General features: G+C 37.6%; 1 protein-coding gene across 3 annotated transcripts in view; it reads left to right on the top strand.

The window, feature by feature from the left end:
* KIAA0825 (KIAA0825 ortholog) overlaps window positions 1-27,393 on the top strand; it is a 368,374-nt gene that overhangs the window by 128,698 nt on the left and 212,283 nt on the right. For all 3 annotated transcript variants that reach the window (XM_069492483.1, XM_069492481.1, XM_069492482.1), the window contains one exon: window positions 15,335-15,474. In XM_069492483.1, coding sequence (XP_069348584.1) covers window positions 15,335-15,474 — 140 coding nt within the window. The remainder of the gene's footprint in view (window positions 1-15,334; window positions 15,475-27,393) is intronic.

The following is a 27,393-nucleotide window of genomic DNA, read 5'->3' as shown; positions in this document are numbered from 1 at the left end:
GCAGATAAGTAAAGAGTATATTTCTCTTTTTTAAGCTCAAGAATTTAAGGCACAGTCCTCATAATCATTCTCCTGGCTTATAACTTTAGTGATATAAATTTTAAAAATTTGGTTCTATTTTAAAACACATTCTTGATCCATGAGTGGGGATTTGACAATTCTTTGGCTAATTATCAAACATAGACAGCCAAACTGGATAATTCATGTAACTAACAGAGCCTTAGGTAGAAGCTGAGAGAGAAATAACTTTTAAAATTATGAATAGGATCTTTCACTTATATTATTTAATTAGCAGTGTTTAAAAAGAAGAAAAATCATTTAAAGTAGGAAACGTACTTCCAGAGTAATCTGATGACATTTTGTGGCATTATGTGAAATGGCAGTTTGATTCTTTGCTAAATATATCATTGGAAAATACCTTTCCTTGGTTGGTATCTGAGAATAAAAATATCATGTATAGCTAAAGGAGATATAGTTAATCCCCATACATTCTTGATTCATCATGGAAATACACTATCAGCTATTTCACCAACTAAGTTGACTATGTCACACTGTTGAGGAACAAGAGTGCCACCCATAAATAGAGAGTATGAAAACCTCATACACAAATTTCTCTACAGACACAACAATCATATACTGCTTGCCTACTGTGTGCTTATCCCCATGTGGGTAATGAAGAATCCAAGATTAATAAGACAGAGACCCCTTCAAGGACCTCAGTATATTGTTACTTCACTTGCATATAAAACTTTGTCAATATCTCTGATTAATTCCTTATGATTGATTCCTAGAAATGGAATACTCAATACTCTGTCATCTTGCATATAAATGTATCTTATATCATTAATACAATTATATTAATATAATATAATCCCTTATATCATTAGGGATTAAATAGCCAACTCTTTAACGTTCATTATTGCAAAAATAACAAATTAAACAGCTGGATCTCTTACAACATGAGTTAAACAAACAAGCTGTATCATTCACTTAGTATAATGGCCTCCAGTTCCATCCAAGTTGCTGCAAAAGACATTATTTTATTCCTCTTTATGGCTGATTAGTATTCCATGGTGTGTTTATGTATGTGTGTATACACACACACACACACACACACATCACATTTTCTTTATCCACTCATCAGTTGATGGGCACTTAGGCTGATTCCATTTCTTTGCAATTGTGACTTGTGCTATGATAAACACTTGGGTGTAGGTGTCTTTTTGATATAATGACTTCTTCTCCTTTGGGTAGGTATCCAGTAGTGGAATTGCTATATCAAATGGTAGGTCTACTTTTAGTTCTTTGAGGAATCTCCATACTGTTTTCCATAGAGGTTGTACTAGTTTACATTCCCACCAACAGTGTATGAACATTCCCTTTTCACCACATCTGCGTTAACATCTATTCTTTTTTGACTTATTAATAATGGCCATTCTGATGGGTGAGGAGGTATCTCACTGTAGTTTTAATTTATATTTCCCTGATGATTAGTGATGTTGAGCATTTTTTCATATGTTTGTTCACCATTTTTACATCTTCTTTTGGAAAAAAGTCTGTTCATGTCTTTTGCCCATTTTTGGTGGGGTTATTTGTTTTCTTCTTGCTGATTTGTTTCAGTTCTTTATAGATTTTGGACATTAGTCCTTTGTCAGATGCTTTAACTGATTTTTATTGCCTGCCTATCTTATATCTGGAACCTTTGGAGTTATCCCCCTTTTAGGCATAGCTGTGTAAGACTTCTGCCTCCAGGCCTGCTCAGTTTAACTCAGCTAGGGGCATGGGAAGTCAGCATGAAAATGAGTTTGTCTTTCAAATAGCTAATTCTTGTATTTAGCTTTTTTTCTCCTTTCTATATCTAAAGCAAGTGAAAATGCAAAAGAAATTTCTTTCTTTCTGCTTCTTTTAGTAACCAATCTCCACTATTATCCTAACACAAAAATTAGAACATGGGATGACTATTTAGCCCACAGTGGAAATGCAATTTGATACATGCTTTCTGGAGGGCAGTTTAGTATAATAATATGTATCAAAAACTTAAAAATATTTTTGCTCCTTTGTCTAGGAATTTCATTTCTAGGGATCAACTATAAGGAATTAATCAGAGAATCTGACAAAGTTTTATATGTGAAGATATCCATCAAAGCATTATTTAAAAGAAAAAAATGGATATAAACTTTCTATAGTAGAGTATTAGATAAACCAGTTATGGGATAGCCATATGACAGACTACTGTGGAGTCACTAAAAGGGTGGATTTTGAAAAATATTTAATGACATAGGGAAATAATTATAATTTATAGTTAATGGGAAAATACAGGTTAGTAATTGTGAAATCATCAAAGTCAGCCCAATTTTTAGACTAGTACATACACACAATGCCAAGTGCTTTACATAACTATCTCTTTTCAACCTCACACACCAGTTCCAGAGGTAAGTATTCACGTGCTTCTTTCATGGAAAGCAAAGTGCTATGTAGGTAGCAACTTTCTGGAGAGACCAAAACTGGAAAGCCAGGCTCTGAACCCAGGCCTGTTCCATTCTAAAGCTCAAGCTCTAGACAACTATACCTCCACCTTTCAAAGGGAAAGCAGTTCAGGGTGATTTTAACAGGTGTGCATGAAAAATCATTCCCTGCACAAATAAAATTGTCCGTTATTCATTATGTAAAGTTTCTTTTTTATGGTTTAACTTTCCAGGGCCTCTGATATGCTAATATATAATGTTTATCTCTGCTATGGTTTGAATGTGTCCCCCGAAGTTCATGTGTTTGAAACTTTTTTTTTTTTTTTTTTTTTTTTTTTGAGACAGAGTCTCACTCTGTTGCCCAGGCTAGAGTGAGTGCCGTGGCGTCAGCCTAGCTCACAGCAACCTCAAACTCCTGAGCTCAAGGGATCCTCCTGTCTCAGCCTCCCGAGTAGCTGGGACTACAGGCATGCACCACCATGCCCGGCTAATTTTTTCTATATATATTTTTAGCTGTCCATATAATTTCTTTCTATTTTTAGTAGAGATGGGGTCTCGCTCTTGCTCAGGCTGGTCTCGAACTCCTGAGCTCAAACGATCCGCCCACCTCAGCCTCCCAGAGTGCTAGGATTACAGGCGTGAGCCACCACGCCCGGCCCGTGTTTGAAACTTAATCCCCAAGGCAACAGTGTTGCGAGGTAAAGTCTAATGGGTCTGTGTCACGTGGGCTCTGCTCTTGTGAATGGATTAACGTCGCTATAAAAAGGGCTTGGAGGAATAGGTCCACCTTCTCTTGTCCTTCCAACTTCTGCCACGTGAGGATGCAGCAAGAAGGCCCTCACCAGATACTGGCACCTTAATTTTGGACTTCCAGCTTCTAGAACTGTGAGAAATAAATTTTTGTTCTTAATAAATTACCCAGTTTGTGTTATTTTATGATAGCAGCACAAAATAGACTAAGACAGTCTCCAAGGGAGGAATCTAGTATGCAGATTCTCCAAACTTGCTGGATAAGAGAACTCTTGTTTCCCAGGGAATGAACAGTTATAGGAAGGTGGGACGTAATTTGGAGGTGCTGAACTATGTTATACCACCATACAGAGAGCATAAAAAAAGTGTGTCTAGAAAAACAAATATTGAAAGGATATGTACTGGATGGTTTATAGTTTTATCTCTGGGTGGTTTGCAAGTAATTGCAAAGTGATTTTAATTTTCATTTGTATAGTTGTCTATACTTTCCAAATTCTCTATAATTTAACTTTAAAATAAAAACCTTTTAAAAAAGAAAATCCATTTTCTTTGATTGCTTTTTTGTTTTCATGGCTTAATCTGTAAAGATGATTTCTAGCTCTGTGTCTCTAGCTCTGAGTGCTTATCTGTATCCCAAAATTATATGTCCAGCCATTCATATTTTTTGAAAGACTCACTGTACTACTGGAGACCCAATACGATGTCCTCAACTGATCTTTTCTTCTCCTCTTCCCTCATCCTCCACACAGGGAGCCTTTTCTTTTAGGAGTGACATTGTTCTTAAATGCTTGCAGAATAGAATCTTGATCATGATTTCCATGTTAAGCTTTTTCTTCCTCTATTCTTAGTCTATTATCATAGACTAAGTTGATTCTTCCTCCAAAGTTCTCTTAGGACCACCCCTTCTCTCCACCCTATTATAACAACCTTAGTCCATCTTACTACTTTTTAACATGTTTAAAAGACTGTTTTCATTATGTTTCTCTCTGGCTCATAAACCCATAGTAGCTTCTGCTTCACCCACACTGTCACTTTTGGCTTATTTCCTAGAGCACCCAACAGTTTTTTCTGCTCCAGTTAAATCAGGCTCATACTGACACTCATGTGTCTTTAAGACTCAGTTATTTCATACTTCTTAATTTTTAATTTGTTGCTTATTCTTGGCTTCAGGCCTTTATTTATGTAGTTTTCTCTCTTACAATACCTTTGGTTCTCTCCTGTGCCTTTCTCAATTCTCCAGGTAAGGTATGGTATGATCACTCCCCCCCCCACCACCACCACTAAGTGTCATATTTTCTGACAATTATTCTTTACTAGGCCCGTATAATCTGCTTAGAAAGATCCGACCCATGTGATTTATTATCCAAAGTGCTCAGAGCAGTGGTACAATCAGAGGAACCCATGGCCGCAATAAAAGTACTTTCAAAATTACTTGAGTTACTGATTTGCATTTGTTAGACATTACAATGGGGATTCCTAGACCACCATCATATGACCTTAAAAATGTCGTCTTTCCCTCCATTTCTCTTACCCGTATCAGCTGTCTCTGTGAGTCTTTCACCTCCAAGTTACCCTTCAAAACTCGATTTTTCATCTTAGCAACTAAAATGAACTATTCAGGGAAATACAGGGGTTGGATGATGGCAAACTAAAAATATATTAGAGAGGGGGAAGGCTGAGAGGAGAAGTGACTGAAATAGTTAAAATTATAGAGGATCTTAGTAGTTTATTAATCTATTTGCTTACTTATTTATACCTATACATTGTTTCAAAAACAATTTGTCAGCTTTTAGCAATATTAAATAAAGATAATTAATTAAAAGTAGATGAGAAGGGAAAAAAGAGCAAAGAGAAGGATATGAAATTAAGACTTAAAATAAGAATTAAGGCCAGACACGGTGGCTTATAGCTGTAATGCCAGTGACTTGGGAGCCCGAGGTGGGAGATAATTTGAGGCCAGAAGTTTGAGACCAGCCTGGGCAACATAGCAAGACCCTACCTCTACAAAAAAAAATTATACAGGCATGGTGGCATGTATCTGTAGTCCTAGCTACTTGGGAGACTGAGGAGGGAGAAACTCTTAAGCTCAGGAGTTTGAAATTGCAGTGAGCTATGATCATGCCATTGTACTCTAGCCTGAGCAACACAGGGAGACCCTCTCTCAAAAAAAAAAAAAAAAAAAAAAGAGTTAAAATGCATAAATAGCAGTATGGACTATAAATCTGTCTATAAGCTTACTAGAGAAAACCATGAAATATATAAATAAATAAACCATGAATTCTTCACTTTCTCCTAGAACCCTGGGAATAGAGTTTAAAAGAGTTTATTTTAGGGAAAATAAATGTATTTTCAAAGCAGTAAGTAAAACGTACTGTATTCATTGTCCCTAGCAGTGGTATAGGCTAACAATGTGAGTTGACTTAGAAAGGGTAGTTTCATAACAGATTAAACTAAGGCACCTAGAAAATATATTAATCTCAAGGTTAATACTATGACACATAGAGAATATATCAATCTCAAGGTTAACACTATGATACCATACTGTGCTTTAATATAAATTTTTAAGAAAGAATGTTATCTTGGTCAATTATAGTACATTGCATTATAATACTTTTTATAATTTTCTAAACTTTTATCTTCACGAGGTTTAAAAGTTTTTTTCTTCCCTTTATGAGCAAACGTGGTTTTTAAAATATTTCTAAATATTTTTCACATCTTCCTTAGCTAAATAGGTCATAACTGTCCACTGAATCCAAGCTGCATAATCAGTGTGAGTAAACAGTCCATTCATTTTAACTGCTCATTTTCTTTTATGATGACAACATGATGTTTTGATTCGTGGCCAGTCCATCCTGAGCTGTAGATATTTCATTCTACTGTGCTTTTGTTTTGACTAAGCTTTTATTCAATGCAATACTGTTTTGAATTTATACTAAATAGATTGAGCTACTTTGGCTTTGTTCTATTATATGCTACGTGGGTCTTTCCTTTTATTCAGTTCAGCAAGAGGTATTCATTCATTCCTTCAATAAATGCATTTATAAAACTTTCTCCATGTAAGGCATTGTCCTAGGTGCTAATGGTAAGAGAAGAGGCAGGCAATGAAGTTTGAGACAAAGTCCCTTTCCGCCTATTGTTACATGTTGGTGAGGAATACAGCTAAGCTTGTGTACAATAACATACAATACCATTGACCACTTCCTCCATCTTGAGATAGTCTCCTGATTTCCTCCTGAGATACTCACTCACTTTCCCACTGTCTTCCCTGTTTGCACTGCAGGTTCATCTACTTCATCATGGCCATTAAATATTGAATATCTTTGGTGTTCTATCATATAACCATTTTTCAGGTGATGTTACCATTCCATGGCTTCCTGTACTCCCTACGTGCACCACCACCACCCCCTCCCCCTGCCAAATTCTTATCTCTAATTTCAACCTCTCCTAAAACTACAAACCTGTGTATTTGTGGGTGCCAACTATACATGAATACCTTCTTGGGGTTTATACCTGGAGATCACAAAGACACTCCAAACTCAACATGACCAAAACTGAACTTAGGATATTCCCTCCAAACTGATGCTCTTCTATTTTTTTCTATCTCAGCGAATGGTACATCCATCCAATTGTGCAAGACAGAGCCTTGGGAGGCAACTTGAACACCCCCTTTTTTCTCTCCTACATATCCAATCCATTACTAAGTCTCATTAATTTTAACTTCTAATATCTACTATTCATGGTACCACTTTCACCTTAGTCCAAAACACCATCATCTCTATCCTAACTACTGCAATGGCCTCCTAGCATTCTTTTTATGTATATTTTGATTTCTATTTCCCATATTCTCCAAACTGTAGCCAGTGTCTTCTCAAACCCAAACCTATTTTTAAAACTCAGATTTTATCATGTCACACTTATGGCTTAAAAACCTTCCATGAATTCCCCTTTATCCTTAAATATATTAAAAAATAGCATAGCCTATAAGATCTACATAGATATGGCTCCTACCCACTTCTGCAACTCTTGTCATACCCACTACCCTATGAACTCTTCTTGCTATGCCATTTCGTTGCTATGCTATGCTCCTTTCTGCCACAGGATCTTTGCACATGCTTTTCCCTTTCTGTGAAATATCTTCCTCCTTTATATAGGTAATGCCAACTAATCTTCATATCTCAGCTCAAATGTGACTTCTGCAGGGAAGCCTTTCATTAACCCCAAAGACTAGTTCACTTCTTTTTACTATAACTTCTAATAGCAATTTTTTGCTTTTCCTTCATTGAGCTTTCACAATTGTCATTTTATTATTTGTATGATCATCGAAACTATATATGTATCCTCTACTAAATTCCATAAGAATAGGGAATGTCTGTCTTTTTGCTTACTGTTGTGTTTCCATGATGTAGCACATAGAAGCCAGCCAATAAATGCTAGTTGAATGAATGAATGAATGGACAAATGAATTCAAAGTTGTATTGTATCAGGTAAGTGCCATATTAAATAGTACAAACATTTGATCTGAGTGGGAAAGCTCAGGCATGAGCAGCACAGTCTTGATGAGGAGGTGACTTCTAGCACCCTTAGGGGAGAACATCTGGAGAGAAGGACAAAAGGAATTTTTGTCTCCCAGCTGCTGCTGACAAGCTGCTCCACTGGATTCAGGAAAAAAGCTTAGAGAGTTTGTGATCTGATGAGGTGCCAAGCATTGCCCTAGAGCCAATAGCCGGAGGAGAAGTAATGAGAGCTTTTTAACACCACGGCTCTTAAATGGCTGTTCCAGACTATGCATGGACAAGCAGCTGGATCTTTGCAAAAATCTTCAGAGGGAAAGTCAGTGTCCATGGAGCAATTATTGAAAGAAGTGAAAATGTCAGCTGAACTAGATATTTAATATTTTAGATATCTTAAGATTTTTATATTTCCTTTCTACAATGGCTTAAAGGTATTATATAAATAAGAATATAAAAATGAAGCCAGCAATGTGATACTAGAAAACAACTATAGGTTTTCATATTTGTTTGTACCCTTGCCTGGTTTTGTGATCTTAGAAAATTAGTTAGCCTATGCAAGCTTCAGTTTCCCAGTGAAACGGTTTATATTTTGATGAGGAAGTTGAAGCATAAATACAATACAGTCTTAATGATCTTCTTGAAGACAGCATGCAATACTACGATCTACTTCCTCTGTCTTGAAACATCTTCTTCCCTTGACTTCTGAGATACTCTCATGGGAGAGTCATGGGGATTCAATGAGAGCAAGTGCTTCCGTGGCACTCATCACATAAGTACTTACTATACAATCATTCATAACTGCCATGTTAGTAAAGAGCTATATGTTTCAGAAAGTGGCAGGTTTTATCAATTACCTAAACATGTTAAAAGAACCTACTACACGTGTGATAAAGTGGAAGGAAGATTGAACTACCTCCTCTCTGTGTCTCTGCACTTACCAGGAATGTGATACTAAGTGAGGCCTTTCTGGACCTCCCTCTAACAGGGACTGATGATAGTCAGTGGCTCCACACAGATAACTGTTGCTCCTCAAAGGGGACAGCTGAGTGATTTAGTGTCTCAGAGACCCAGGTGCTAGATTATTACCTTTGGAAAGAGTCCAAAACTGATGATTGAAATGTAATAGTATTTTTAAAATTAAAATTAGATTTATATATATTTTGTAAATGGGATGTGGCTAACTTGTTAGCATTAAAGCATGGATCTAGGCCATGAATTTTGAGTACTGTTTAGGTGATTTTTAGAAAATGAGATCATCCAAAGTGAAAAGGTTAATTTGCTAAACTCAGGAAATAAGCAGAGGTCCTCATAAGTTGAATACCTACTCCCAAGTTGTACACCAGGTAGTGTAGATATAAACAACCTTGAAAAAATGAGACTCCCTAAGAATGTCAGTGTACATTAGTAGACAAAGTTATTTAAAGATCAAGGCAAATTCTATATATAAATGTGCAGGTGAACTCTGACTTCTACTTATTAAATCATCTTTAATTATAAAGATCATAAGACTTGACTATACCGATTATAGTGATTAAAATATATGCAAACATTTTCAATGCTTTACTACGTATCATTTATACACTTCTGGTTAAAATGATGATGAAAATATTTTGGGTTTTTTTCCTCCTCAACTTTTTTCTCAGGTACTGAAATTATTAATATCATCCTAGAGAAAGATGACAAAATTTCTTTAGATATTTGTCTTTACTTCTTTTCCTAGAAAGGTTTTGAAGGATAAATTATGGAAAAAAAAGAGTAATGTAGTAATATGAAGACCTCCCCTCTGCTTTTTTTTTTTTTTTTTTTTTTTGAGACAGAGTCTCACTCTGTTGCCCAGGCTAGAGTGAGTGCCGTGGCATCAGCCTAGCTCACAGCAACCTCAAACTCCTGAGCTCAAGCGATCCTCCTGTCTCAGCCTCCCGAGTAGCTGGGACTACAGGTATGCGCCACCATGCCCGGCTAATTTTTTCTATATATATTTTTAGCTGTCCATATAATTTCTTTCTATTTTTAGTAGAGGTGGGGTCTCGCTCTTGCTCAGGCTGGTCTCGAACTCCTGAGCTCAAACGATCCGCCCACCTCGGCCTCCCAGAGTGCTAGGATTACAGGCGTGAGCCACCGCGCCCGGCCCCCTCTGCTTTTGTTTTCCCACATTATGGCATTTACCTTCAGTTTCTCTTTAGTTATGTCCTTGCCTTTGTTCTCTGAATCATGTAACTTATGGTCTCTGGTATAAATTTGGCCCAGTAACCCATGCCAGGAATCATCTGGTCGAAATCAATCCCTAGATACCTTGAATAACATGACTCCAATTTGGGAATCAGCCCTGAGACCACAAACCTGATTTCAGGTAAAAAACATGGTATCCTCAATCAGGAGGTTGAATGGAGCCCAAACATCCTCAATGCTGGCAAATACAGCTCACCCTCCAAATATCAATCAGGTTGAATGGGGAAAAAAAAAAACAAAAAAACCATGAAGTAATGGAACGAGCATGGGTTTTGAAGTCAGAGAGACCTGGTTCAAAGTCCAGCAGCTGCATTTATTAGATTTAATGACCTTGGAGTAGTTTCTCAATATTCCTGAAACAAGGATTAAGTGAGATGAACACTAAGTACCTTCATGCATGTCCTATTTTGGATTTCTCCAAGAAGCAGACCCCGCGGCAAGGATTCAAGTGAAAGGCATTTATTTTCTAGGTGGAGCAAACACTGGAAGGGAAGTGGGGAAGTGAGACAAAGAAAGGAAGATAACAAATAAAGATTTGTGTAATCAAGCCAACTACTATAGGGACTGGGACTTAATCCTCCTGGGGAAATTCTGAGAACCAGCATGAAATATACATTTCAGAATCATCCCACCAAAGGAGCAAAGACACTAGGTATTTGTACACAAACTCTCATCAGTCATTGGTTGAGGGCTGCTCTGGGAGTATTAATTCCTGGTACTTACAGTCTGTCTTGCTGAAAGGTAGAGAAATGCAGTCTCTAACAGATGTAAATAAGACAAGTGTGAGCTGAGAGTTAAGGACAAGAGGATGTGGGGTCATTGACAACATCTGCTAGGGTCTACCCCTTGCACCACAGAGATCTGCTCAGTCTCCATGTTACGTTCTCCAAGGTGATGGCTGATCACAATTTATTTAGTGTTTTTTTTTTTAGTTTAATTATAGTAGAGTTAGTGGAACAAGGTAGAACATCACCTGCTGCAGTTATTCCTGAATCTGGAAGTGATATTCATCATTACATTCTTCTACCACCTATTCCATCTTCCCCTCATCATTGGCCATCATATCTGCTGATCTATGTTACTTGCCCAGTGGAGTCACCCAAGATATTGAACCCCTGGATACCATTCCAGAATGTGGTTGGTGAAGTCTCCTGTGTGTAGTTATTATCAGTCATGAAAGCATCAAGAGATGCCTTGATGAATCCCTTGCATTAAAGGTACTTCCCCTCTCACCAGGCATAGGGACTCGTGCCTGTAATCCAAGCACTTTGGGAGGCGAAGCTGGGCGGATCACTTGAATCCAGGAGTTCAAGACCAGCCTGGGCAACATAGAGAAACCGTGTCTCTACAAAAAGTTAAAAAATTTAGCCGGCCATGGTGGCACATACCTGTAGTCCCAGCTACTCAGGAACTGAGGCAGGAGGATCGCTTGAGCCCAGGAGTTCAAGACCACAATGAGCTATGATCATACCACTGCACTCCAGCCTGGGCAACAGAGCAAGACACTGTCTCTAAAAAAAGGAAAAGAAAAAATAAAAAAATAAAGATACTCCTCCCTGCTTTTCTTAGGCAGTAGTTACGCCGCAGCAACCCTAGCGCCTCATGACAATTAAGGTTAATCACCCTTTTCAGTATAGCAACTCCTTTCTTTGCCTGATAGAATGCTGGCATGGGGAGCCAAAAATGGCCAGATGGCAGCTGTAACTTTAGGTTTAGGGGAATCCTAAATGGTCCCCTGTAGAGGTGTCCACACCCCACCCCACCCTGCCACGGAAAACGGACCTCTACTCTCACAGAGCTTATAGTCTTGGGATGGAAAGAACAAGTTTGCTAAGTGGATCATCAGGAGCTTTGGTGGGAAGGGCCCTTCTTACCTTTCACAATGATTTTGTAAGAATAATTTTTAGTTTCATAAACCAATAAATGATTGAATCTCATTACAACCTGGATTTGAAAAATTCTTTACACCAATTTGTGTCTTGGAAATACAGCACTTATTAGAGTATAAACCTAATACAACCCAGCCATGAATTCATCCTGTTTCCCCACGCAATATTGATGAGTTCTATGGGATTTATAAATTTTTATTCTCTTCTTTGTATTATAGTGGAATTCAACATGTACATATTATATATATATATATTTATATATATATTCCCCTTTCTATCATTTTTTGTGAAGCTAATCTCACTTTCACAGCTCCACCAGCTCAAAGGATGAGGGAACATATGCTTCTCCATATGCCCAACACAGACTCCTCAATGCATTTATTACTCAGAGCTTGGTGATTGAGGAATGTTTGTACTATTTTATTTTTCCTCTTAGTGAGTCATTCTACTGTACATTTCAAAATCTGTGATAAGTTGAAAGATCCAAGAATTAAGGTACATGTCAACAAACAGTTTTCCATCTGGTAAATGAGAGATTTATTTATAACCAGGTATTCAGATAGAGTGGTATAACATAACATTCAAATTATTTTATTACGTGACTGAAGAGCTGAGCAAAAACACTAACCACCTCCAGTCCATTCTCCACGCTGCAACCAGATCAGGAAGCTCTTCTGCCTTAAACTCATCAGTGGATCTAAAATCCCAACCTTGGGATATAGTGAGGCCCTCCATGATCTGGCTCTTGTCTCCTTCTTCAGAATCACTCAAAGATCCCCCTTTCTTTCTATACTCCAGCCAAACTGGATCTTTCAGTTCATCAAATGCATCCTTAAACCAGCACTCAAGTCAAGTATAATATATAGGTAGGAAATGTTCAAAAACCAAGCCAATTTTAATACAGAACTTAGTACCAACTAGCTACTTTCATCTTTTGAATCTCAAGAGAGCTTCTAGAAACCAACATGTGGGGTTTAGGATGGAAGTAGGGACGACCACTGTAAGGATCTGCTTTAGTTTCAGTCCAAAGGGCTCACCTCATTCTTCCTTTGGCACCATATTTGGAACTACTGCAAAAGCCAGACCAATCTGGGAAAGTAATTCAGAACTCCTGGGATACCCAGAACTGGTAGACCTGATTCCTCTAGCTCAAGAGTTAAGTAACATCCTTCTTCTCTCTTCACCACCCACCCAAGGCAGGAGTTTTCCTAGCTAACACTGCCCCATCAACTACTCAATGAGTTACTGTTTTGAGATATGTTAGAATTTCACATGGGAAGCCTGAGTTGGTCCAAAGTTCAAGCAACAGGCTGAAGAAGTTTATGCATCATAAGGTTATGAGATATTCCAAACACCAAGCCAAGCCAAGGAGGAGGTGCTTTGAAACTTCTTCAGTTTATATCTTTGAATCCTCTTTTTCTTAAGCCAGACTTTTGGCAAAGCATCTTAAAAAAAAAAAAAGAAAGAGTTTTCCTATCCATTTATGAGCAGACAAGTCAATCAGTTAACATTTACAGAGCCTTTAAATGTGCTTAGTTCACTGGTAGAAGTTTTGAGGGTATAAAACAAGTGTCCTCATGAGGCTTAAATCTGGATGGAGAGATGAAACTTTAATTTATGAAATAATAAAGTGCTAAAATGTGTGTACGTGCCCTAAGTGCTTTAATTCAGAATAAGAGAGACCACTGTAAAGAGAAAATTTTAGTAAAGACTTTACAGAGAAAGTGAAATTTTTGCTGCACATTAAGGGTTGAATAGGATTAAGATAAAGGTAAAGGATTATATAGGGAGTTCATTGCATGGGTGGTGTCTTGGTCAGCTCAGGCTGCTGTAACAAATATACCATGGACTGGGTGGCTTAAACAACAAACATTTATTTCTCAGTTTTAGAGGCTGAAAGTCTGAGATGAAGGTACCAACACAGCTGAGTTCTGAAGAGGGCCTTCTTCCAGCTTGCCCACCACCAGCTTTTTCTATCCTCGTGGCAAAAAAAGGTTGAGCTAGCTGTCTGGCCTCTTCTTATAAGGACATTAATCTCACCCTCGTGAATCAATTACCTCCCAAAGTCCCCATCTCCACATACCATCACATTGGGATTAGGGTTTCAACATATGCATTGTGGGGGGACACAAACATTTAGACCATTGCGGGTGGACCTGAATGGCACAAAGGGACAGAGGCAGGAAAGATGATGCTAACTGGTCCTGTCCCTACTACCTGTGCTTTAGAAAGCACTTCTACAATGGTGGTTCTCAAGCCTTAGCATGCATCAGAATCTCCTGGAGAGGGCTTCCTAAAACACACATTTCTGGAGCCCACCCCCAGAATTTCTGATGGGACGAGGCTTGAGAATTCACATTTTTAACAAGTACGTAGGTGATGTTGATGCTCTTGGTCTGAGGCCCAAGCTTTGAAAACCACTGATCTAGACTGTGTTGACATCTGGATGGTTCACCACTTAATGGCATCTGCTAACGATAATGCTTCATAGAGTCTCTCTTGTTAATCCCCCTTGCTCTGTGTTGTCCACACGGAAGCATATGATCCTCTCAGTCACAGCTCTCCATTGCTCAGTCACACTTTCCCTTTCTAATGCCACCCTATTTCCACATCCTTATGGCTGCCACCGATTGAGTTCCATCTTTTCCTGCCTTTTGTTGTTGTTGTTCTTGTTGTAAATTGATTTCTCATGGTGTGACCTTTAGTCCATCTAAATTTTGCGATTTTAGAAGGAAAAGGTGAATAATGTTATCAGTTTTCAGTTCCTACTTTACTTGCCGATCTCCCACTGATTCATTGGTGAATGAAAGTGGTGACGTAGGGGACCTGACTTCGATTTTCTGTTCAACACTGATGATAATTTTGCAAGTAGAAAATTATTTGCCTTGGAATTATTTCCCTTTGATGAAATGATTACCCAAGTAGGTAGCAGTGTAACTGCAGCAGTTCTGATAACTGCATGTTGATTTAAGGCTTTACATATTAAATAATTAGATTACAGTTGACCCTTGACAGAAGCTTTGAATTCCTTTCATTTTATCAGCAATCATAGTATATAGCAAATTACAAAGTAGCAAAATCATTAGAATTTCTTTCCATTAATAATAAAAGGAGTTAATAATAGCACATAGTAGGCACTCATTATATATTGGTAAATGAACAAATGAATGCATTCAAAATAAAAGCATGAATAATTTGTCTTTTCTCCACGAAACAAAAATGGACATAGTTCCATGAAATATAGGCATGGTGATTTTGTATCAGTTTTAAATTTGGCAGGCTACCAAATGTTAATTTGCTTTTAGCTAGTTGAGATTAAATGTAATTCCTTCCCAGGGCAACCCTAAAGTAAGTAAGCATGAAAGCATTTTGAGAGTAATCTGCGAGGAATTGACATTTAAAGGAGTTAGCATTACATCTGTACTTTAAGGCTATTAATTTCACAGATAAATTAACTTCATTACTCCACCTTTATCTTGCATTTTGAAAGGGCTCCATCAGCTGGAGGACTGAAAGCCGAGGGTCAGTTGAAACTGCTCTTATCCCAGCCAGGTTGTAATTGGAACCTGCTTCTGGAAACCCTGCTGCATCATGAAGGTCTTTTACCGAGAATCTTGCTGAAGAGCTCAAGTGAGTATTTGCAGTTACAAGAATGTCCTCGAAAAACCTAGTCGTTGCTCTAGTTGAATAATTTTTTTTTCCTAGTCCAGTATTGGCAGAAGGGTGTATCAGCAGTCAGTGGGATTAGCAGCAGGCAAAACATTGAATCACTTTCCCACCTCTTTGAAAGAGTTTATTTTCAGGGATTCTGCATAAGAGAAAACAATATTTTTATGACACTGTTCTATCACAACTACCATTATATAGAAATGTATTAATATGCAGCATTTGAAATGCCTAAGAAAATTGTAGGAATGTAGTTATATTTCCAAAACATAAGTCTGAATTAGACCTGAAAGAGAGAGAAAGAGAGAGAGAGAGAAGAGATTGCATTAGAGCAACACTAGAACTTGAGTGTATCATGACGAGTGCTTAGGCAACGTTTAAATGAGCAAGCTGTGGCTTACAGCCATATCCATTGGGACATGGAGAAGTAATCATGAGAAAATTATGAATGGAAATTGAGGAGTAGTAGAAGACCATACTTCTCTTAGACTTTCTTTTAGTCCCTGTAAATGCTATTTCAGAAAATGGTAAGTAATGTTATGTTAGTATAATATACCCCATTGTGCTCCTGCTTCATCTGTGGAAAGTCTCCTAACCATTTTCACATACTGCATATGCATCTCTCCTATTCTGTACCACGTGAAGCCAGATTCATCTTATTCATTACTAGTTTCACTATGGGTTTCCCAAACCAAAATATTTTTTCTCTAGTTCTCTGTCACCTGCAGGAACAAATCCAGGCCCTCCAGCCATTCAAATATGACCTCAGATTAGTTTTCTAACCTTTTCCCCACGATTAACTTCCACAAACCACCCACCCACACCTATTTCAGTCATTGTCCCCAGAGCCCCATGCATGTGCTCCCTCCACACCTAGGCTCACTGTTTTTCCTGCTTAAAAGACCCTCTGTAGGTAACTCAGCCCTCACCAGTCTGTAAGGGCCAGGTGATGTTCCAGATCTTTGGATGCTCTAGCTCACACTGATCTCTTCTTCCCTTGATTCACAGTGTCTGTCATATTGGCTACTTTATTTGTCCTTAGCATGGTCTGCCTTCTATTGTTATTATATTGTATTTGTGTGTGAGTGAGGCAGCTGTCACCAGGCCCTACCAGCCTCTTGGTATACGAATGAGAGGTTCATAGCATTCCCTTGTCCAAATTGCTCCAGTCATTTCTGATCATTTTTGGTTTCTCACGTCTGCTCCTTATTCTTCTTTCTCATCTGCCTTGACGTTTGCTTCCCAAAAGCCACTTAGAGGAGATGCGTCTTGTCTTGTGAGGACATTGCTTCTCCCCTGGTGCTCTCAAAACCATAAAGCCATGTGGTGCCAAAGGTCACCGCAACTCCTCAGCCTCACTGTGTTTCAAGCAGAAGGGCAGAGATCGCCCCCTCCCAAGCCCTGAATCTGATTGCATTCCCTTAGTCCTCCAAGCAGTACTGTTTGGGCCTCAAACCTCACAAAGTTCACCTGAAAGCAATTGCTGTTGCTTCAGGCTATAACTCCACTCTCCCAGAGAGAAAACTGGCACTAGGGAAGCTACTTCCTCAGCTAAACCAACATTTATTATTTCCTTACTAGGAATTAGGCACTATGCTAAGCACTCTACATTTGTTATCTAATTTGATTCTTCCTATAACCTGGTAAAGTATATACTACTGTTATCCTCATGTTAAAAATAAAGACATTGGGGTTTAAGATAAATAGTACTTACCCAGAGATGCACACAGCTGATAAATAGTGAGTAGACCTGAATTCTGAACCAAACCAGAGCATTCAGCCCCTGCCCTGATACTCATACACCAATACACAAATTGAACCCATATGTCAAGTAGTGGTGGCATTGGGAAGAACTATTATCTGTCCACTCTCAGGTTGGATCAACCAGGACATCCTGATGCACATGCATTTAACATCTTTCTAGCTAGGTAGGTAGTCAGGGCTGTCTTGTAGATTTTTATATTCCTCCTCACGCTTGCATAGTGCTTTTACACAAAGCATCTAGTAAATAGTGCTCAGCCAATCAGTTACCAGTTGGGATATAAAATATAGAGCTTCCCTTAAATATTATAATCTGAGATTTCAGGCAAGGTGGCTACATGACATAGATAATATCTGACATAGCTGGGAGAGTTACTCTGGTATAATCATTGAGACTCGGGGGCATGGTCGCATAAGAGAAATTGTCTCCTATTGATAGAATTATGTAAAACAGCCTGGAAAATCAATTGATATAAAAAACTTTTTACTATTTTGATATAGCCACTAAGTACAGGGAGAGCAATGGTAGTTATGAATATAGAACTTTTTTTTTTTTTTTTTACAAATTTACTTACTGCATTTACTTAAAAATAATATTCACCTTCTGGTATATATAACATGATGTTGGTTTTAAGAGATGTAGAGTTATCAAAAGTATCATATTGTGTCACCTTTAATTGTGGTTCCTATGGAGTTTCACAGTGTTCATTTTTTACCAAGCCTATTAGGTTATGTGGCTGCTCTGGTATTGTATTGAAGTTTACTAATGATTTCAAATACCATGAGGAGGAAGTGGCAGAATTTACTAATCAATTGATTGACTTACTTATTAAGCTCCAGTAGAATTCTTGTCACTTCAAGTTAGAAACAATGTACTCATTGAATCTTATCAGTTATACTAAGATGGAAATTATTATGCACATAAAACTTAATTTGTAATATTTTTTATAGAGATTTTCTTTTTATTTGGTTAAAGCTTTCACAGTATTTCAGAACACCATTTGGTAATTTAGAAGTTTGGTCATATTTTTATGAAAGCAAAATTTTAGAGTTAAATACCCCAATTTAGGGATTTCAAACAACATAATTATCAGCTTTTTAGAAGAGAGTTTTTCTTTATAATAGTGTCTTTTTGGTTTAATTAATAAAATTTAACTTTGTGTTAAATTGGCTCAGGAATAAAAATGCAAGATATGAAGTACATATTTTTACTATTATGTATACTTGAAAACAAAATTCTCTTTGTTTAGTAAGCAATTATTGAATTCTATTAGGTATGGCATTTTTCTTGATAAAGAATTGCTATGGCTTAAATATCCTTTCCAAAACTCAAGTTGAAATTTAATTGCCATTGCAAAAGTATTGAGAAGTGGAACCTTTAAGAGGTGATTAGGGCATTTGTTCTGCGCTCATGAGCGAATTAATGCCGTTATCACTGGAGTGGGTTAGTTATCACTCAAGTAGGTTCCTAATAAAAAGGATAAGTTCGTCACACTTCCCTTTCTGTTTTGCGTGCTCACTTCTGCATTCCACCCTTCTGCCATGGGACGACCCTTGGCAGATGCTGGCACAATGCTTTTGGATTTCCCAGCTTCCCAAACTGTGAGCCAAATAGACTTCTGTTCTTGTAAAATTATGTGGTCTGTGGTATTGTGTTATAGCAGCAAAAATGAAGTAAGACAACAACCGTCTACTACACAGATTAAAATACATGAGGTTTATCTCATAGTGAGAATGATGCCTGTAGCTTTTGGTTTTGCTGTGTGAAAATGATTTATCAGAATTTGTATTTGTTTTAAAAGAATCAGTAGAGCCTATAGGGAAATGGGCTATGTTGTCATCTGACGATGCAACTTCACTGTCAGAAAATAGCAAAATTAAATCAATGAATGATAAAATTTGTAATATATGATTCATAGGATGTAAGCCTCTAGGAAGTAGAATCATATTTTTGCAATAAAAAATAATTCCTCCTGTATAAAAATATGTAGCATTTTGAGGGAATGATTACATTGCTAAAACCTGATAAAAATAAATTGACTTCATATGGTAGGTAGTTGTTAACACTCTTTGGGTACAATTCAGTTGGCATGAGAAGGTAATGTTTGTTGGTTTTGTTTTAACTTAGGCCATCTAAAATCCAAAAGAAAATAACTCTCAACTACAAATGTTTATAGAAGATTTTAAAACTGTGAGACACTATTTTGGATTATTGACTTTAAAAACCTAGGGCATTTGTTCTGGTAATTACCTTGCTGAGGCCACATGGCCTTACTTCTTACGTGTGACATCAAAGGAATTAACATTTGGCAATTTCCCAAGTGCTAACAGGTAACCTTTCCTGCTAGTGACATTTGTATGAACTGTGACTAATATTGTTTCCTGTGCCTATTGTCCCGAGTATGATTCCCAGTGAGACTTCTTGGTTTCTGATGATAGTCATTTGTAATGTAACAACAGCAAACTAGCAAATACATAATACTTAACAGATTCCAGACATTGTTTCTAAGTGCTTTAAACGTGTTCACTGATTGAATTCTTATAACAGCTCTATGTGGTAAGTATAATTATCATCTCTATTTTACAGATGAGGAAACTGAGACACAGAGAAATTTAAGTCACACACCTAGTAAGTGGCAAAGCAGGATTTGATCCTGACAGCTGGCTTCCAAAGTCTGTGCTTCCGCCCACCACATTGCATGGCATCCACGCAGGGCCACAGAGCATTTACCAGACAGCAGCAGTGTTGCACAGTTCTTGAGAGCCATCAGAAACCTCAATAAGGGATCATTTTGAAAATACCTTTTGTACTTTTCAACCATGTAACAAAGTGCCTAAAGATAATCAAGAAACAGATCTAGAGAAAATTCTAGCTAAAGGGCTACTAACACAAGCAAGTAACAGTTGACTTGAATTCCTTAATTCAAATGATCTTATAGTTCATATTTTCCTGATCTCTTAGGTAATATAAGGCATATTACAACAGAAGCGTGGTATTTTGTTATGCACGGTGTGGTGGGGGGTGTGTGTGTATGTGTGTGTGTGTGTGTGTGTGTGTGTTTTGTTTTATTTCATAAGGGCGACCAAAGTGCAGTTTAATGACTGTCTTGAAGGAGGTGACCTAAAGTAAAAATATGCTTCCTCTTAGTATTCTTAGCTCACTTAACATTGATGTCACAGGCTGCGTTTGCTAGTTGTGACATCTGCACTGCAGGACCCTGACTTGTTCGATCTTGTTTCTTCACTGGATTTGGACCTTGTTCTTAGTAAGAACAATAGAATTACATTTGTGTGGTTTAGCCCTAGTCCTTTCCAACTCAGGATCCTATGCAAGAATGATGAGGGACTAGCTTAGAGTTATCAGTGGGCTCCACAGAATTATTTGAGTCCCAGAAAGAGTTAGCACTTAGGTTCTGCTGAGTCTCCATGAGGCTGGGGTGGGGTGTGATTATGTAAAATAAGTCTTCCTGTCTCTAAAGTGCAAACACATCACCTGGGGATCTTGTTAAAACTGAAGATTCTGATTCAGTAGGTCTTGGGTGTGGCATGAAATTACATATTTCTCTAACAAGCTCCTAGGTGACATTGCTTCTCCTGCTGGCGGTCCCTGGACAACTCTTTGGGTAACAAAGATATCAAATGTGGTATCTGTTGCTATAGACGGCAAAAGAATTTGAGTACTTGGCTTGTCCTTGTACCATATTACAGGCTCATAAAGAGACATATTTACAAACCATTTTATCAGGAAATTCACCGCAGTCAGCAAGCATGATCTTATTCAAATACAGAACTGATTATTTCACTCCCCTGCTAAAAACTGTTGGTGGCTGCCCAGTGCTTATAGGACCTTAATCCTTGCAACACCAGCAGTGCCCGGTATGCTCTGGCTGTGGCCAATTGTCCAGCTCATGTTGTCCTATTCGTCCCCAGTTTAGCATGCTCCAACACAGGGTCACATATGCTCTGGCCTAGGCTGTGCATCATAGATTAGTATATTTATAACAGCAATCTCCCTGCAGAGGTTACTTGAAGAAAGGGACAGCTGCTCCAACCCCAGTGACCTTTCAATTGTCTCCTATGTCAAATTCTATCCTGCTACAGAGCCTGTAAAATATTGTTTTTTTTTCTGCCCACAACCTTCCTCCTCTCCATTTGCCTGGCAACTCTGAGTCATCTTTTGCTGAAATATTACTTTCTAGGAAGTCATCCCTGATCCTCCTGGCTAGGTATAGTTCCACCGTACTTCTTTTTGTCACAATTTTAAGTGAAATGTTAACTGACATCATTGCGTGTCTAATGTCGATCTCAGCCATCGTGGGATCCAGGAGGGCAGGGATAGCTCACCACTTTATCACCAGTGCCTGGCCTGGTTCATGACACTCAGACTGGTGCCGAGCACACAGAACGTGCTTAAAATGTACTTGTTGAATGAATGGAGGCCAATTCAATTTCCATGACAATTCTGTTTCATTCATTAGCTTTGCATACTCTAAGTTTCAGTTTCCTCATTTCTAAATGGAGTACTAATATTGATCATATTCATTTTGTGCTTTAAAAGGGTAAATAAACATAAAGGACCTAGTACATTGCTTGGCACTTAGTAGGAACTTGATTTAGGTTAGATTCTTTCTATTCTTTTATATTGAATGCCTGGAAAAATATGCCTGATGCATTTTTTTTTTCTTCTCTTATTAGTCCTGTGCTATCCATGCAATGGTTTCTCCCTCTGTCTCTCAGTAACTCTCCCCTTCATCTAAGCACAAATTTAAGTGTCTACTAGGAAATGAGGTTCTCCCTTTTGGATGTCTGTGTGCCTGGGAACGGTGTTGCCTTAGCAGCTGTCATGCACTTAAAGATGAGAAACTGGCCAAATAAATGTTCTCAAGTTCTATATATCTAGCACTCCTTGGGAACTTTTGCGTACAACTTGGGAGATTGGCAGTATGAATTTTACTATGATGCTTCACCTGCATAGAATCAGATCCAATCTGGCTTGGCAGTGGCTGAAATATTTTATGTTCTGTCTCTTCATGACACTTAGAAACTGTCTAATATGACTGTAGAAACGTGTCTTCTGTAGTAGTTAATGTGATTCTAGTATGAGTATATAAAATGAGTGGGTGTTATATTACAAATGATACTATTATCATGAATTTTTGTGGCATCTTTTCCTAAGCAACTCAAATGATTTAACATGTTATTTCATTTATGACCTTGGATTATTAGGACCATTCTGCAAATGAGGAAACTTAGATACAGAGAAATTGAGTAAATTGCCCACTTGATGTTTCAAGTGGTTCTTGTGAGAAGAAATAATAGCCATTGTTTCCTGAAAGTCTTTTGTTTTTAAATGAATTCTTTTTTTTTTTTTTTTTTTGAGACAGAGTCTCACTCTGTTGCCCAGGCTAGAGTGAGTGCCGTGGCGTCAGCCTAGCTCACAGCAACCTCAAACTCCTGAGCTCAAGCGATCCTCCTGTCTCAGCCTCCCGAGTAGCTGGGACTACAGGCATGTGCCACCATGCCCGGCTAATTTTTTCTATATATATTTTTAGCTGTCCATATAATTTCTTTCTATTTTTAGTAGAGGTGGGGTCTCGCTCTTGCTCAGGCTGGTCTCGAACTCCTGAGCTCAAACGATCCGCCCACCTCGGCCTCCCAGAGTGCTAGGATTACAGGCGTGAGCCACCGCGCCCGGCCTAAATGAATTCTAAAATGAAAACATGAGACTTTGTGGAGAGGATTCTTCTTCACAATAAGAAATAATATTCTTCTGAGTTAATTTCTGAGAATGTTGTCACCCGATTTTATAAATAAGCTCTCTGTTCACCTAACATTTAGTGGGCATCAATTCTGTATCAGGCATTGTTCTGGGCTGGAAATGCAGTGCTAAACATGACATGCCAAATTGCTTTCATAAAGCTTATATTCCAGGGAATTGACTATTGGGGGTGGGGGGGAAGTGGGGAGGACAAAGCTTATAAAGTAAACAAATACAAAAATTAGATAAGTTCAGCTACTATTAAGTACCATGAAGTGGTTTTCTAAAACAGTGTGACTGAGAGAGATTGACAGATTGGGTGATAAGGAAAGACTGCTCTGACAAGCTGACACCTACTTTTACTTATGCATGATTTGGGAGTAGATGGATGATGTCCTTATTTAGTAATAGATATTTGGAACATATGTACACTTTCTTTCAATATTCCAGAACAGAGGCTGGCAAACTTTTTCTATAAAGGACCAGATAGTAAATATTAAATATTTTGTAGGCATTGTAGACCATACAATCATTATTACAACTACTGAACTGAAGTGAGAAAAAGTACTATCTTCTGTTCACCCATTGCAAGGCTCTTGTCTGACACTCCTCTAATAAAAAAAAAAAAAAAAAAAAAAACAGATTAACAAGAGAAAAGTATAACAAATTTATTTAATATAAGTATCTTTTTTTTTACCATTTTTGTCATTATATAAAATTGATACATAGTATTTTACACATTAATGGGGTACATAAGAGTATTTGTTACATGTATAGGATGTACAATGACTAAGTTAGGGTATTGGGGTATCCATCACCTGGAATATTTATCTATTTTTTTGAGTATTTATCATTTCTATGTGTTGGGAACATTTCCAGTCCTCTCTTCTAGCTACTTTGAAATATGCAATACATTGTTGCTAACTTTAGTCACTCTGCTCTTGAACATTAGAACTTATTTCTTCTAACTGTATGTTTGCACCCATTAAGGAGCCTCTCTTCGTCACCCCTCCGACCTGTACACCCTTCCCAGCCTGTGGTATCTATCATTCTATTCTCTGCCTCCATGAGATCAACTTCTTTAGCTCCAGCGTATGAGTGAGAACATGCGATGTCTTTCTGTGCCTGGTTTGTTTCACTTATCATAATGACCTCCGGTTCCATCCATGTTGCTGCAAATGACATCATTTCATTTTTTTAATGGCCAAACAGTATCCCATTGTGTATATATACCACATTTTCTTTACCCACTCATCCACTGATGGGCATTTAGGTTGATTCTATATATACATATATATATATATTTTTTTTTTTTTTGAGACAGACTCTCTCTCTGTTGCCTCGACTGGAGTTCAGTGGCCTCATCATAGCTCACTGCAACCTGAAATTCGTGGGCTCAAGCAGTCCTCCTGCCTCAGCTTCCCAAGTAGCTGGGACTACAGGGATGGGCCATGACGCCTAGCTAATTTTGTCTATTTTTTGTAGAGACAGGGTCTCACTCTTGCTCAGGCTGATCTCAAACTCCTGACCTCAAGTGATCCTCCCACCTCTACCTCCCAGAATGCTAGGATTACAGGCGTGAGCCACCGCACCAGGCCTGATTCCGTATCTTGGCTATTGGGAATAGTACTGCGATAAACATGCGAGTGCAGGTATCTCTTTGATATACCTGACACCTTTTCCTTTGGATAAATACCCAGTAGTGGGATTGCTGGATTGTATGGTAGTTCTATTTTTAGTTTTTTGATAAATCTCCATGCTGTTGTCCGTAGTGGTTGTACTAATTTACATTCTCACCAGCAGTGCCTAAAAGTTCCCCTTTCTCTGTGTCCTCACCTCATCTGTTATTTTTTTGTCTTTTTAATTGCAGTTTTAACAGGGTAAGATAATATCTCATTGTGCTTTTGATTTGCATTTCTCTGATGATTAGTGATGTTGAGCATTTTTTCATATACTTATTGGCCATTTATATGTCTTCTTTTGAGAAATGTCTATTCAGATCATTTACCCCCCTTTTTAATTGGATTGCTTGGTTTTTTTGTTTGTTTGTTTGTTTTTCTATTGAGATGTTTCAGTTCCCTGTACATTCTGGGTATAAATCCCATGTCAGATAAGTAGTTTGCAATATTTTCTCCCATTCAACAGATTGTTTCTTCACTCTGTTGATTGTTTTCTTTGCTGTGCAGAAGCTTCTTAGTTTAATATAGTCCCATTTGTCTATTTTTTAGTTGTCTGTACTTTTGAGGTCTTAGCCATAAAATCTTTGCTTAGACCAATGTCCTGAAGTATTTTCCCTGTGTTTTCTTCCAGTAATTTTATAGGTTTGGGTCTTAGTTTTAAGACTTTAATCAATCTTGTGTTGATTTTTGTATATGGTGAGAGATAGGGATCCTGTTTCATTCTCCTGCAAATGGATATCCAATTTTCCCAGTACCATTTATTGAAGATACTATCCTTTCCCTAATGGGTGTTTTTGGTGCCTTCATCAAAAATCAGTTGGCTGTAATTACATGGATTTGTTTCTGGATTGTCTAATCAGTTCTGTTGGTCTATGTGTCCGTATTTACACCAATACATGCACATACTAATACATGCATATAGTGACTGTTTTGTTTACTATAGCCTTGTAACGTATTTTGAAGTCAGGTAGTGTGATGCTGCCAGGTTTCTTCTTTTTGCTCCTCTTTGCTTTGACCACTCAAGCTCTTTGGTTCCATACAAATTTTAGGATTGTTTTTCTCATTCTGTGAAAATTGACCTTGGTATTTTGATAGGGATTGCATTGAGTCTGTGGAGTGCTTTTTGCATATGATCATTTTAACAATATCCGATCTGTGAGCATGGGATGGCTTGTCATTTGCTTGTGTCTTTTTCAGTTTCTTTCACCAGTGCTTTGCAGTATTCCTTGCAGAGATCTTTCACTGCTCTCATTAAATGTATTCTCAGGTATTTTATATTTTTTGTAGCTATTGTAAATGAGATTTCCTTCTTGATATCTTTCTTAGCTGGCTTATTATTAGTGTATGGAAATGCTACTGATTTTTGTCTATTGATTTTGTGTTCTGCAACTTCACCTTTTTTTTTTTTTTTTATTAAATCTAAGGGTTTTTTTGGTGGAATATTTAGGTTTTTCTAGATATAAGACCATATCATCAACAAAGAGAGACAGTTTGACTTATATTTTCCAATTTGGTTGCCTTTTATTTTTTTCCCTTGCCTGATTGCTGTGGCCAGGACTACCAGTACTATGTTAAATACAAGTGTTGAAAGTGGGCATCCTTGTCTTTTTCCAGTTCTTAAAGGAAAGGGTTTCCAGCTTTTCCCCATTCAGTATGATGTTAGCTGTGGGTTGGTCATACCTGACCTTCATTATGTTGAGGTATGTTTCTTCAGTGCCTAATTTGTTGAGAGTTTTTATCACAAAGGGATGTTGAATTTTATCAAATGCTTTTTCTGTATCTATTGAGATATCACATGGATGGTTTTTCTCCTTTATTCTGTTGATGTCATGTGTCATGTTTATTGATTTGCATATGTTGAACCATCCTTGCATACCTGGAACAAATCTTACTTGATCATGGTGTTTGTGGGGTTTTTTGTTTGTTTGTTTGATGTGCTGTTGGATTTGATTTGCTGGTACTTTGTTGAAAATTTTTGTGTCTACGTTCATCAGGGATGAACTACATTGATCTGTAGTTTTTTGTAGTTACAGTGTCCTTGTCTGGTCTTGGTATAAGTGTAATGCTGGCCTTGTAGAATGAGTTAGGGAGAATTCCATCCTCTTCAATTTTGTGGAATAGTTTAAGGATAATTTGATGTTATTTCTTCTCAGAAAGTTTGATAGAATTCAGCAGTGAAGCCATTTGGTCCTGGACTTTTCTTTCTGGGGAGACTTTTTATTACTACTTTGATTTTGTTACTTGTTATTGATCTGTTCAAGTTTTTCATTTCTTCCTGACTCAATCTTGGTAGGTTGTATGTTTCTAGGAATTTATCTATTTCCTCTAGGTTTTCAGTTTGTTTGAGTATAGTTGTTCATAATAGTCTTTGATGATCTCTTGTATTTCTGTGCTATCAGTTGCAATGTCTTCTTTTTTCATTTCTAATTTTATTCAAGTCATTTCTCTTTTTCTTTTTTGGTTAGTCTAACAAGTAGTTTATCAATTTTATTTTTTCAAAACACCAGCTTTTCATGTTGTTAATTCTTAGTATTACTTTTTAAGACTCTGTTTCATTTAGTTCTGCTCTGATTTTTATCATTCCTTTCTCCTAATTTTGAGTTTTGTTTGTTCTTGCTTTTCTAGTTCTTAAGGTACATTAATAGATTATTTATTTGAAATCTTTATACTTTTTGGATGCAGGTG

The sequence above is a fragment of the Eulemur rufifrons genome, chromosome 17 (genome assembly GCF_041146395.1).
Source record: "Eulemur rufifrons isolate Redbay chromosome 17, OSU_ERuf_1, whole genome shotgun sequence".
NCBI classification, from domain to species: Eukaryota; Metazoa; Chordata; class Mammalia; order Primates; family Lemuridae; genus Eulemur; species Eulemur rufifrons.
This window is presented reverse-complemented; position numbering and strand designations above follow the sequence as displayed.